This window comes from Chiroxiphia lanceolata, chromosome W, assembly GCF_009829145.1.
Source record: "Chiroxiphia lanceolata isolate bChiLan1 chromosome W, bChiLan1.pri, whole genome shotgun sequence".
Lineage (NCBI taxonomy): Eukaryota > Metazoa > Chordata > Aves > Passeriformes > Pipridae > Chiroxiphia > Chiroxiphia lanceolata.
In genome coordinates, this window is record NC_045670.1 from 9559756 (window position 1) to 9574254 (window position 14499).

At 39.4% G+C, this 14499-nt stretch overlaps 1 protein-coding gene across 1 annotated transcript in view; it reads left to right on the forward strand.

The window, feature by feature from the left end:
• Window positions 1-13477, forward strand: part of LOC116780043 (spindlin-Z-like) — a 31001-nt gene extending 17524 nt beyond the window's left edge. Inside the window, exons 3-5 of the mRNA XM_032674551.1 lie at window positions 9926-10179; window positions 11153-11386; window positions 13278-13477. Of these exons, the coding sequence (XP_032530442.1) occupies window positions 9926-10179; window positions 11153-11386; window positions 13278-13477 (688 nt within the window). The remainder of the gene's footprint in view (window positions 1-9925; window positions 10180-11152; window positions 11387-13277) is intronic.
• Window positions 13478-14499: the final 1022 nt, after the last annotated feature.

Below are 14499 nucleotides of genomic sequence, written 5' to 3' on the forward strand. Positions count from 1 at the left end.
CGTGAATTTCTGATCACACTTTAACTTGTTGTGGTGGATTATACTTGACTATGAACCAAACTCCCACCCACCTGCTCACTCCCCTGCCTCACTGAGGCAGGGGGAGAAAATAGAATTAGAAAGTTCATGGGTCAAGATAAAGACAGGAAGATTGCTTGCCAGTTACTATCACAGGCAAAACAGGCTTGACTTGTGGAAAATTAATTTATTGCAAATTAAAATAAATTCAGGTGGTAAGAAACAGGAAGACAAACATTAAAACAACACCTTTCTTTCCCCCTTTCCCATGCTCAAATTCATCCCTTCACTCCAGACTCCTCTACCACTCACCACCCCCAGAGTGCAGGGGAAATTAGGGAAGGGAGTTTACAGTCCATACATAATGGTTGCTCTCTGCTACTCCTTCCCTCTTGTACCTTATTTCCCCCTGCTCTGGTGTAGGTTCTCTACAGGTCACAGTTCCTGTCAGGAAAGTCTGCTTCAGCATGGGCTCTTCCAGGGGAGACAGTCCTGTCAGGAAAACTCTGCTCTGGCATGGGTTCTCTGGGGGTTCTCCACGGGCCACAGTTCCTTCAGGAAATATCTAACTGCTCCAGCATGGGTCCTTTTTTCCCCCTCCTTCTCTGTCTGTCCAGTGGTGGGTTTTTTGTTCTTTACTAAATATGTTTTCACAAAGGCACCACAAACTTTGCTGATTGTCTCAACTTTAGCCTGAAGTGGGACCATTGCCAGGCCAGCTGGAACCAACTGTGTCTGGCACAGGGCAACCCCTGACTTCTTCTCATAGAGACTAACCCTGCAGGTGTTGTCACGTCTCTTGTGTGTATGTTGTGTCCATTACCAGAACCTTGCCACATATGCCCAATACACTTGTAATCCTAAGAAAATTGATTCCACAACTAAATGATGACTTTTGAAGGAGTACAGAAAGTACTTTAAAACTTCTGTCTTTAGTAATGTGTCTCATAGTCTGAATATTAAGGAAAAATAGTTTATAACAATTGTGACAATCTGTAGTAATATCAAAATTCTAATTTGGACCCTATTTTTAACAATTTTTCTACATGGTACCATGAAATATAGAAATTGTACTGACCATTGCTACTCTGCTTCATTTGTACTATTTTCTAAATTTCTTTGAACTTTCCATGATCTGGTTCTCCTAATAAAACTTTTTCACGTAACAAGACTTTACTTATCAGCTTAGTGCCTTCAAGATAAATACTCAGTCACCGAGACGAGTAGCTCTGGTACCAGCATGATTCATAGCACAGGGGGGTGTCCTGAACCTGGGGAGCCACGAGAGCTGCCAGAAGCCTGCAGCTTGTGCTACAGCTGCTGACAAGACCTGGGCAGGGCCAGGAGAAATGTCCAACTCCCCTACCTCCATATAAAAGAAACCCCTAGGGAGTGCTAGTGACCAAGGCAAGCCAACAGAGCATTTTGCAGGTAAGGGCATGCAGGAAGGGTACTGTAGCTCTTCCAACTTGACCAGGGAGCAATGGTATCCACCTGGCAGAAGTCTACGAACACTCCAAACTCTGCACCCAATATGATTGATGCAGTTTCCCAGGCAGAGCTCCAGTGGGAACATGCTGCTACCCAGGTGTTAGGCTGCAGGGTATGCCCTACTCTTATACCAGTACCAGACAGCAGCAGTAAGCACACCTGGGGGAGGTGCACCCAGGTAGAGGAAAACCTCTACTTAGTGACAGAGCTCCAGGACGTGGTGAGTAGGTTGTTAAGGAATAACAAGGAGCATGAGAGAGAGAGACTACTGGAATCGTGCCCTACCTTCCCTGGGGCAGAGTTGTCAGGCAGACAGGACATGATATAGAAGATTCCCTATCCTGTCTCTGCTTGGCAGAACTCAGTGACTTAAGGGATAGGGGACAATGGTGACAAGTTCCTGCCTAGTGTAGCAGAAGTAAGGAGGGGAGTTAGCAGAACTGCCACCTTGGACTTGCGGAGGGCACACTATTTAGGGACCTGGTTGAAAGAGTCTCTTGGGAGGCAGTCCTGAAGGACAAAGGAGTCCAGGAAGGCTGAAGGAAATCTTAAAGACCCAGACCATCCCAATATGCTGAAAGACAAGCTGACAGGGAAGAAGACCAGCCTGGCTAAACAGAGAGCTTTGGCTGGAACTCAGGGAAAAAAGGAGAGTTTATGACCTTTGGAAGAAGGGGCAGGCAACTCAGGAGGACTACAAGGATGTTGGGAGGTTGTGCAGGGAGAAAATTAGAAGGGCCAAAGCCCAACTAGAACTTAATCTGACTACTTGTCTAAGTTTTGATTTGGCTCCCCGTCAAGTCCCCAAGACCCAGCACAAAATCTCCGGCAAAGAGCAAAAGAAAAAAAAACTATGAAAAGATCCAGACTAGCCGAACTATATTAAAATATATGTATTTACGTATAGTACAGTTATATACAGTTGAAATACTATATATAATCCCAAAAGGGAAAGGGAAAGGGAAGGGGAAAAAAAAGGACAAAAAAGGACAAAACCAAAATGTATATGCACAATCAAAAAAACCTCACAATCTGGTAAACTAAAGAATTAGCAAAAGAATATCTTACTACTTTCCTTGGGATAGCAGAAGCCCCCAAATGCCACTGCCACACTACTGGACCCCGGATCGGCAGAAACAACAGGCCCCGTAGGCCTGGCCAGGCCTCAGCTCCCCCACAGGAGTGAGACCGACCTGCGGGAGTCTGCTGTCTCCAAACCTCGCCGGAAGGGAAGAGAGGGAGAGGCTTCTGTCTCCGTCTATTTATATGTTGGATTATGTAAAGGAATAGGATGGAATACTTCCTTCCTTCCTTCCTGGGAAGGCCTAAACTCAAAACCATTACACTACTGCTGTAATAGACAATAAAAACTGTTTCTATAAATGCATCAGCAACAAAAGGAGGGCTAAAGAGAATCTCCATCCTTTATTGGATGTGGAGGGCAACATAATGACAAGGGATGAGGAAAAGGCTGAGGTACTGAATGTCTTCTTTGCCTCAGTCTTTACTAGCAAGAGCAACTGTTCTCAGTGTACCAAGCCCACTGACCTGGAAGACAGAGATGGACAGCAGAATGAGACCTCCATAATCAAAGGGGAAATGGTCAGTGACCTGCTACACCTCTTAGACATGCACTAGTCTATGGGGTAGGATGGGATCCATCCAAGGGTAGTGAGGGAACTGGCGGAAGTGCTAGTTAAGCCACTTTCAATCATTTATCAACAGTCCTGGCTAATTGGGGAGGTCCCAGTTGATTGGAGGTTAGCAAATATAATGCCCATCTACAAGAAATACTGGAAGGAGGATCCAGGGAACTATACAGACCTGTCAGCATGACCTTGGTGCCAGTGAATGTTATGGAAGAGATTGAGTGCCATCATGCAGCATGTACAGGACAACCCATTCATCAGGTCCAGTCAGCATGGGTTTAGGAAAGGCAGGTCCTACTTGACTGTCCTTATCTCCTTCTATGACAAGGTGACCCTCTTAGTGGACAAGGGAAAGGCTGTGGATGTTGTCTACCTGAATTTCAGTAAAGTCTTTGACACTGTTTCCCACAGCATTCTCCTGGAGAAACTGGCTTCCCATGGCTTAGACAGGTGTACTCTTCACTGGGTAGAAAACCGGCTGAATGAATGGGCCCAAAGAGTGGTGATGAATGGCATTAAATCCAGTTGGCTGCTGGTCACAAGTGGAGTTCCCCAGGGACCAGTCCTGTTTAATACCTTTATCAATGACCTGGATGAGGGGATCAAGTGCACCCTCACCAAGTTCACAGATGACACCAAGTTGGATAGGAGTGTTGATCTGTTGGAAGGTAGGAAGGATCTGGACAGGCTGGATCGATGGGCCAAGGCCAATTGCTTGAGGTTCAACAAGGCCAAGTGCTGGGTCTTGCACTTGGGTCACAACAACCCTATGCCAGGCTGCAGGTTTGGGGAAGAATGGCTGGAAAGCTGCCCAGCAGAAAAGGATGTGGGGGTATTGTTTGACAGCTGGCTGAACATGAGCCAGGGGTCTACCCAGGTGGCCAAGAAGGTCAACAACATCCTGGCTTGTATCAACAATAGTGTGGCCAGCAGGACCAGGGAAGTGATTGTCCCCCTGTACTCAACCCTGGTGAGACTGCACCTCAAGTACTGTGTCCAGTTCTGGGCCCCTCACTACAAGAAAGACATTGAGGTGCTGGAGTGAGTCCAGAGAAGGGCAACGAAGCTGGTGAAGTGTCTGGAGCACAAGTCTTATGAGGAGTGGCTGAGGGAGCTGAGGTTGTTTATTCTGGAGAAAAGGAGGCTCAGAGGGACTTTATAGCTCTCTATAGCTACCTGAAAGGAGGTTGTAGTGATGTGGTTGTTGGTCTTTTCTGCAAAATAACAAGTGATAGTTGAACCAGGGAAGGTTTCGATTGGATATTAGGAAAAATTTCAGTAAAAGGTTTGTCAAACATTGGAGTCACCATCCCTGGATGAAAAAGACATGTAGATGTATTGCTTAGGGACATGGTTTAGTGGTGGACTTAGCAGTGTTAGGTTTGCAGGTGAACTCAATGATCTTAAAGGTCTTTTCCAACCTAAATGATTCTATCATTTCTTTGAAATAAAAGGATCTGAAATTTAGTGGAATTGAAGGACCTTTTACAATGAGTTCATAACTGAAGCATCAGGAATTGTTTTCAGGACTTGGTGTTACCTGCTTTTCCTGGCTCTGTGTGTTTTATATATGTATGGCAATTTAAATGCTGAATGTCTAGGGGTTTGAAATGTTATCCCAGTTTTTAAGAAAAAAATTTTGTGAAATTTTAAGGGTTATTTTAATACAACAGAAGGGAAACATTTCGGATTTTCTCATTATACCATCTCAAAATTTACATACTTATGTATTCCTCTGCTTATCACAGAAACAACATACAACTGGTATAAAAAGAGGTTTGAGAAAGTTAACTATTTTTGCCTAAAATGGAGGAAGAGAACTTTCTGGACAATATTAATATAGATAAAGTAGAGAACAGTCTTTAATTAAAGCACTTAAAGGCACACTATATACAGAAGTGCACTATAGTGTACAATACAGTATTGGGTTTTTACAATTTTATAACTGTAATTAATTATTATATCTAATGGATATAACCAACCTGAAAATTGTCCACCCCTCAGAACCTCCCTCAGGTCCGCCCCAGAATTGAATCAGAGGTCTCAGGACCCCTTTTTTCATCATCATCACCATCCTTAGGTCACATCCCTTCTTTGGAGCTTCTCCAAGGTCTCCGGGCTTTCTAGGTTACTTTGTCTACAATGATATCTTTCTAGGTACATGTCCCAAACAAGATGTACTTGCTAAGGTCTTTTCCTTGAAAAGAACATTAAACAAAACTGGAAGAATTTCGTGAATTTGATATGAAGCGTGAGAAAGGATTTTTAGTTAACTGCTGTTCTCAAGTGTTAGAAACTATACAACTATATTAAAAATCTATATGCTACAAATCTTAAGAATCCTAAGGCATCACTATTATCTTATATGGAAGAATACTGATTGTGGTTATTACACACCCATTTTTTTTATATTATCACACTCATTTTTAAAAAGGGTAGTAAGGAGTTCCCTGGGAACTACTGACCAGTCAGTCTTACCTCCATGCCTGGTAAGATCACGGAACTGATCTGCCTGGAAGACATGTGGAAACATATGGAAAACAGGGAGATGATTAGTGATGACCAACATGGCTTCAGCAAGGGCAAGTCGTGCCTGACTAATCTAGTGCCCTTCTACGATAGAGTGACTGCATCAGTGGACAAGGGAAGAGCAACTGATGTTATCTATGTAGACTTCTGTAAGGCCTTTGATACAGTCCCCCACTACATTCTTGCCTCGAAATTGGAGAGAGATGGGTTTGATAGATGGACTGTTAGATGGATAAGGAATTGACTAATGACTGCATTCAAAATCAACGACTCAATGTTCAAGTAATGAGTGGTGTCCCTCAAGGGTCTGTACTGGGACCAGTAGTCTTCAGTATCTTCATCGACGACATAGTGCTGAAATCTCAGGCAGTTTACCAAGACCAAGTGCAAGGTGTTGCACCTGGGTCAGGGCAACCCCCGGTATCAATCCAGGCTGGGGGATGACCAGATCCAGAGCAACTTTGCCAAGAAGGACTTGGGGGTGCTGATGGATGAGAGGCTGGACGTGACCTGGCAATGTTTGCTTGCAGCCCAGAAAACCAACCGTGTCCTGGGCTGCATCAAAAGCAGTGTGGTCAGCAGGTCAAGGGAGATGATTCTGCCCCTCCACTCTGCTCTTGTGAGACCCCACCTCAAGTACTGTGTCCAGTTCAGGGGTCCCCAGCACAGGGAGGACATTGACCTGTTGGAGCAAGTCCAGAGGAGGCCTCCAAGATGATTAGAGGGATGGAGCACCTCTCCTGAGGAAAGGCTGAGAGAATTGGGATTGTTTGGTCTGGAAAAGAGAAGGCTTTGGGGTCGCTTAATTGCGGCCTTCCAGTACCTGAAGGAAATGTACAGGAAAGATGGGGCAAGACTATTTACAAGAGAATGTAGTGACAGGACAAGGGGGAAATGGGTTAAATTGAAAGAGTGTAAGTTTAGATTAGATATTAGGAAAAAATTCTTTACTGTGAGGGTGGTGAGGCACTGGAACAGGTTGCCCAGGGAAGTTGTAGATGCCCCATCCCTGGAGATGTTCAAGACCAGGTTGGATGGGGCTCTGAACAACATGATCTAGTTGAAGATGTTCCTTCCCACGGCAGGGGTGTTGGAACTAGATGATCTTCAAGGTCCCTTCCAACCCAAACCATTCTATGATTCTATGACTGACAGTGGGATTGAGTGCACCCACAGCAAGTTTGCAGATGATACCAATCTGAGTGGTGCAGTTGATTCACTGGAGGGAAGGGATGCCATCCAGAGGGACCTTGACAGGCTCAGTACATGTGAGCCTCATGAAGTTCAACAAGGCCAATACAAGGTCCTGCATCTGGGTCAGGGCAATCCCCAGTATCAATACAGACTATAGGATGAATGGATTGAATGCAACCCTGCAGAGAAGGACCTGGTACTGGTGGATGAAAAATTGATCATGAGACAGCAGCATGTGCTTTCAGCCCAGAAAGCCAATTGTATCCTGGGTTGAATCAAAAAAGCATCACCAGCAGGTCAAGGGAGGTGATTCTCCCTCTCTGATGAGACTCCCACCTGGAGTACTGTGTGCAGTTCTGGGGTCCCCAGTACAAGAAAGACATGGACCTGTTGGAGTGGGTCCAGAGGACAGCCATAAAAACAATCAGAGGACTGGAACACCTTTCCTATGAAGAAAGGTTGAGAGAGTTGGGGTTATTCAGCCTGGAGAAGTCTCTGGAGACCTTATTGCGACTTTTCAATATATAAAAGGCGCTTATATGAAAAGATGAAGAGAGACTTTTTACCAGGGTCTGTATTGACAGGACAAGGGGCAATGGTTTTAAACTGAAAGAGGGTAGGTTTAGATTGGACATAAGGAAGAAATTTCCTATGAGGGTTGTGAGGCACTGGAACAGGTTGCCCAGAGAAGCTGTGGATTCCCCATCATTGGAAAGTATTCATGGTCAGTTTGGATGGGGCTTTGAGCAACCCGATTTAATGAATCTAGGTGATCTTTAAAGGCTGATCATTCTATGATTCTGTTATTTGTAGTCAGTTAGAAACCTGTTTTCTTTCTTATGACATGTTCAGTTGCAAGGAAAAATAGTTTATCTTTGGCAATTTATTTGTTTGAAAATCATATTTCCTGCTATAACAAATAGCAGTCCAAATGAGAATGAGTGGCTGCCCAGTAGTACCAGACTTCAGACAAAGGAAAACTTGAACTGCAAGTATACCTGGCTGCTACTCGATTTGTAATTGCATTTATGACACTTTTTGCTCTCTCCAAGGTGTTTTAAAAGGTAGTTTACAAATTAAACTGTATTATGTAGCTTTTTTCATCGTATTTTTTAAACAACTGAAGTTTTTCACTTAATTGTGCAAATTTAAAATGTTATGATTATGATTTATAGGCAGAAAGTGAAATTAACTGTGTGGTTAAACATGAGCAGTATTATTTTACCTTTTTCCACTTCAACTTTTTAGCTTCAGTAGCAGTTAGTTTTATTCTGTGAGGACACCTTAAAATGGAATTGCGATTCATTGAAGCTGAATACATTAATTGCATGCAAAACAATGTCCTTTACATAGTACCTAAGAACCAGATCTCATTTATTCAGAATAAAACTTTACTGAGACTATTTTAATTTTTTTTAAAAATAAAACTTGAGCAAGAAGTATTATTTGAACATGTGTTCAAACTCCTGTGGAAAATTAGAACCAACTCTGCAGAGGAGTTCCTCTTAACCGGAAGAGATTAGCATTTCTATAATACCCCTAACTTTGACAACACAGATTGTGAATGCAGACTGACCTCCTTGATCAAGTTAAATCATCACAGAAACTAAATTTGACAGAAGATACTGTGGAACTCTACTAAGATTTTCATGGAGAATGAATCTTGAGGTGGGACAAGCTCTTGAAGGAATTATACATCTTGTTTTTAATAGAGTTAAGATTATATCTTGACATTAGTAATTTTATATACTGTTTTTATTATTCTTTAAGACTCATTATGAGACTTCATTGTGTCTTGTGGATCTCTATCATACATGGGCTGCTCTTTGAGCTTTCATTGTTCCTAGAGACATTTTTCTTTGGTCATTGTCACCAATCTAATGATGGATGTTGTTTTATGCAACTGATTTTTCTTTTTTTACATGTTACTTTTAAGCATGCTAGTGATGTGTATATTGCCATTCAAATGAAGTGTACTATAACTGGTAATTAATCCAGAAATCTATTTTGGAATTAACTAACATTTGTGAGAATTTTAATCAGGCAACCCACTAAATATCACTTTAGGAATGAATATGCATATTGTAACATGCTAAAATAAAGATAATATACATTTATCACAGATGTAATGTCATAATGTTTGTGTTTCTTCATACATTGTATTTACAAGTGTCAACTTACTGTTTTGATTTTTTTTAACTCAGTAGACTAAAACTTGTGTAACACTGTTTTAGTGGGTTGAAACTGTCAAATAGTTTACATGACTGTTTATCAGAGCAACTGACATTCACCAGAAGGAATCTTTCTGTGCAAGTTGGATTACAAAAATGAGGAAGGGTAAAAAGTATATTTAATTTATTATCTGCTTTAAAGAATACCACTTCTATTACTGTGACCTTTGCATATAATTTTTCTTGTGTTGTACTAAAAAGGAATGTTGAAAGAATATTGTCGCTACCATGTGTCTTTAAAAACACTTGAAGTCAAAGATACCTGCAAGTGCAAAGGAAAGCAAAATTTCCTTCAGGTGACAACAAAGGTTAGGGAAAACAAATGCTTTGAAGAATTTTAATTAACCACCACTAAATTCTTCCTCCGTGGGTAAGGGAATTATGTTTACTATTCTGCCAAGAGCGACAATGTAGCAAAAGTATATAATACTATTAGGTGACATTGCTCTTTCAGACCTGATTTAGAGTTTTAACAAGCAAACTTTACTTTTGATGTTCAGTGTAGCAATGGCTAAAAAAGTTATTTTGGCTTAAGCAAACTGGTTTTAGAAACTACTGTTATGAAAGTAACCTTATACAAAATGTTGAAAATGTTCCACTACTTTTCAGTGTGGTTTTTTTCCTTTTCCAGTGCAATGTAATATCCTTTATACCCTAATTTGAATAAGGTGCACTAAACTGTATGTGTTAGAAATTAATGTATCTTATATTAATATATAATAATAATATATTGCCTTCCTAAAGCATGCACCTCTTGTCTGGAGTAGAATTTTGAGTATGTACTTGTTTAATGTTATGTTTGTATCTGTACAGAAAGCATAGAAACAATGTTGGACCAAGCAAACCTATTTCTCAACCACGAAGAAACATTGTAGGCTGCAGAATACAGCATGGCTGGAGAGAAGGGAGTGGACCTGTAACACAGTGGAAGGGCACAGTTCTTGATCAAGTTCCTGTAAATCCCTCCCTCTATCTTATAAAGTATGATGGATTTGATTGTGTGTATGGACTAGAACTGCACAAAGATGAAAGAGTTTCAGCACTTGAAGTCCTTCCAGACAGAGTTGGTAAGCGTTTTTTTCCTATATGTGCATATGTTGTCAGAACATTTAAATTTTATTAAATTACTTTTCATTACATGGCAGATAATCTAAATGCTCTGTTTAATTTTGTTTTTATTTCACAAATTTTTGGTGATAACAGAGATTAGTGCTGTCTCTTGTCTTTAAATGGTATGCAGAAAATTCTGTGTTTTTTCTTTTTGAGTCTTATCCCTAACAAGCTTATGTACATGTAACAGTGATAGTTCCATTAAAATTTAAACTCTGAGTCAGTTGAGAAATGTCCTGACTATGTTTTCTTGTGCATGTTTGACAGTAATTATGTGTTTGGTTGGGGTTTTTTTTCATGTGCTTTCCCTAGGTTTTAATGCAAGTGGAGGGAAAAAAACATTTTCTAAGTGAAATGACTAGTAACAAGGCTTTATTGTTTTTTATAATTAGCACTGAATTGTTAAACTGCAGGTGTTTCCAAACTGTAAAGTTCAAAGTTTACCCTAGTAATTATTTATTTCTGAATGGAATAAATTCTTGCTTTTCCTGTCTGCAAAGAAATCAGTAGCAGTCTCTAGAATGGAGTTAGGGGGAACCAAACCGAACACCTTCATTAATAACTTCATACAACTGCTCTGTGATTTAGTCTCCCTCCCCTCCACCCACAATACAAATATTTAAAATACAGATGCTATTCCTTGCTGTGGTCTATATTGGTCTCCCTTTACTTTGCATTATGATAGTTGGATTGGGAGGGGGGCTACAATAATGGAAAATGTCAATAAAGAGTGTTAACATGTTAAAATAATTCTTCAAGTTCTGCTGTTCTTTGTTCTTTAACTCTCTGAAATGGACATTATTTGTTTTGTATGTGAATTGTCCAACTTTCAAACAAATTTATTCATTAATCTGGATAAAGATTAATTTTTACAAAGACTTATTTCTGTACTTTTTGAATGGACATACTTATGAACTGCTACCATTTCAGCTTCATCTCGAATTAGCGATGCCCACCTGGCAGACACAATGATTGGCAAAGCTGTGGAACATATGTTTGAGACAGAGGATGGCTCAAAAGATGAATGGAGGGGGATGATCTTGGCTCGAGCTCCTATTATGAACACATGGTTTTATATTACCTACGAGAAAGATCCTGTCTTGTACATGTACCAACTCTTAGATGACTATAAAGAAGGTGACCTTCGCATTATGCCCGATTCCAGTAAGTAGAACAGCTACTTTTTTCTTCTGGAAAGTGGCATCTCTCTGTATTATTGTATGGCTTATGGGTTATATATGGAAAAGAGAGTTGACAAACAAGGATCTTTTTAAGTATCAAGACTAGAAAGGTTTACAGCACAACTGAAAAAACATCTGTATTAAACAATTTCTGAAATATTTTACTTGAATCAGTGGTGAAATATGCAGTAAATACTGGAAAATCCTTTTCCATTATAATTCCGAATTCTGATAAAGACATACATACTGTTGTGGAAGAGATTACACTTAGATTTTTTTTTTACACTGACAAACTAGATACTTTCTGTTGTTATTTTCTTATAGAAGTGTCACAAATCAAGAACCATCTCAAGGAGTTGTATTTTTGAAGCAGTTCTTATAAAAATAATGTTTTGGGGCTAACTAAAATAGTCCAGTTAATTTAGTTTGGGTAGGCATCTTCAGTTTGGAAAGTTTTTGAATAGTTTCTTGGAGGAAAGAAGCACTAATTTTTGAAAACTCATTTTCTCTCACGTTTAAACACGTAAACAGGAAAAAAAATTCAATAGGTTAGGAGGAATATTTTTTCTTCCTTTTTTGAAGTGAAAGTTATTGTTTTTTTCCTATAAATATTTTCACACAGTGTTGTTCAAGGGATTATAGCTAATACCAAAAAAAAAAAAGAAAAAATTTTGTCAAGAATATTGTACTCTTGTTGCCCTGCACCTCAAAAGCACTTCTCTGACAGAGAAGCGATTTTGGCTTTGAAGTAAATCATTAATTCGATAGCCAAACACTAATTTGCAATGCACTACATAAATATTATTTAAAATTAATTCACTGAGTTTCTGAGACTGTCTTCCTTCAGATCTAGCAGTGACCAAGTAAACAGGTGGCACTTACTTGCATAACCTCTGTACTAATCCTATGGTTTTAGACTTTTTTCCAACCTAAAAAAAAACAACATATCTGTGACTTGAGAGGGAGCCACAAATATTAATGGAAAAATTGACCTTCCTATTTGTAAAAAAAACAAATAAAGCAAGCTCTTTCAGAGTTACCACTGTGAAATACCTTGCAATTACTTTTTAAATTCTGCTTTGCTTTCTTCTTTCTTAGAAAAATAAGTTTAAAAAGACTTATGCTTTTCATATTTCAGAATTAACTTTTTAATGTGGTTTTTTTTTTTCCTGAGACTATCTATTGTGGGTCCCTTCCAACTCAGGATATTGTATGATTCTATGATTACTTACCTCTGTTTCTAAGACACTATGAACTATGAGCTACCTTCCCTGAATTTGGATTTTTTACAGACAATGCGAATTGTGTCTTTAGGGATACTTCTGGGTAGATTTTGCTAGAAAAGCAAATAATATAGTTAAACTTCTCAACAGTATCCATTCTAGTGTGAAATCAAAAGCTCCTTTCAACAGCATTATTGATTAAAGAGGTTGCACTTAGCTTGGAAGATGTGGGTTTGTTGCAATGGCATGTTTGCATTGACATTTTGGATAGTGTGGGGGTTCTAGCACACCTGCCTTTCTGTTAAAGACACTAAATGCCTTGTTCTGCTGGGGGCTTAAATTCAATTATCTACAAACGTTTTGTAATTGGTGTGTAAACCTTCATGTCGAAAGATTTACTTTTCTAACCAATTGAAGTGCTATTTTTTTCTTCATAAAAGTGAGGATGGTATTACCTAAAAAAATAAAATCTGTGACTCCTCTCTAGAGGCATGGCAATAGTTAGGTGTTTGTCTAAACAACTTGTTTTAGACATACTCTGCATTTTAAACTTGTGATTGTTTCTTAACTTTTAAAGAAGTCTCTGCAGTTTTGTATATTGGAAAAAATTCATAAATGTCTACCAAAGTACATTGTATTTTCATATTACAGATGATTCACCTCCTGCAGAACGAGAACCAGGTGAAGTTGTGGACAGCCTGGTAGGCAAACAAGTGGAATATGCCAAAGAAGATGGCTCAAAACGGACTGGCATGGTCATTCATCAAGTTGAAGCCAAACCATCTGTCTATTTCATCAAGTTTGATGATGATTTCCATATTTATGTCTATGATTTGGTGAAGACATCCTAGGCATCATCATGAACTTCTGCCAAATTTGTGGAACTATTAAATGTAAAATTTGTAGACACAGACTTGACTGTTTTTCAGTTAAATGAAAGCTTAAATGTCCCTGCGAACCCACAATCTCTGCTAGCAACTCTGTTTGGTTCTGAATAATATAAATTTATGTGAACATGACACATCTTGTGTAAGAGAACTTTTCTTGAAGGAAGTCAATATATTTGGGTGGTAGGGAGTTAAAAGCAAAGAACAGTTGTAAATTCAAGCTGTGTGAAATCAATCTAGTATTGTAATCTAGATTTTTTCATAGATTAACTTTTCCTTCAGCCTTGCATCACCTGTTCAACTGCCACATTCAAGTGTAGTTTGCTATTTTCCATATGCCTTCTTTTGCAACATTAAATTTAATTTCTTGGCTACTGGCAGTCCTTGTTTTCTGGCTTGGGACAGAGGTGACTCTTCTGAAAGATTTAAACAGTTTGTGCAGCAGTAGGGAGTGTCTAACCCAAGTAACATCAATTTACTGTGTTTCTACACTTCATTTCAAATTAAGTTTTTTAAGAACTTGCAGTACATGGAAATACTTGTGCATTTTTACTAGTCACAGGGCAGTAGGGTATCAGATGTTTGACTTATGCACCTTTCAGTGAAAAGGCTTTAAACTATAAAAATATATTTAATCTGCATATCCAGTTAATTAGAAAATGCAGGTTAAGTGCCTGTGTTTACAAATTGTAGGAACCAGTAAAATACATCACAACAAAGCTGTGATAATAATCCTAAATGTTGTACTCTGTTTTGTTATACACATTTCGTAGCAGAATACAAGTGCTTGGTGCCACAAGTTTAACAGTATATAATGCTACTTAAGCAGACTTTAGACTACACATTGGCAATCAGTAGTCTCTCATTTAATATCAGAACCTAGCAACCTGGATGTTTGTGTGTGGACTTAGAAACCTAGTATTAGTTAATCTTTTCCACAGTAAATACAAGTTGGGGGGGTGTCCTTTTACACTGAGGACCTCCTT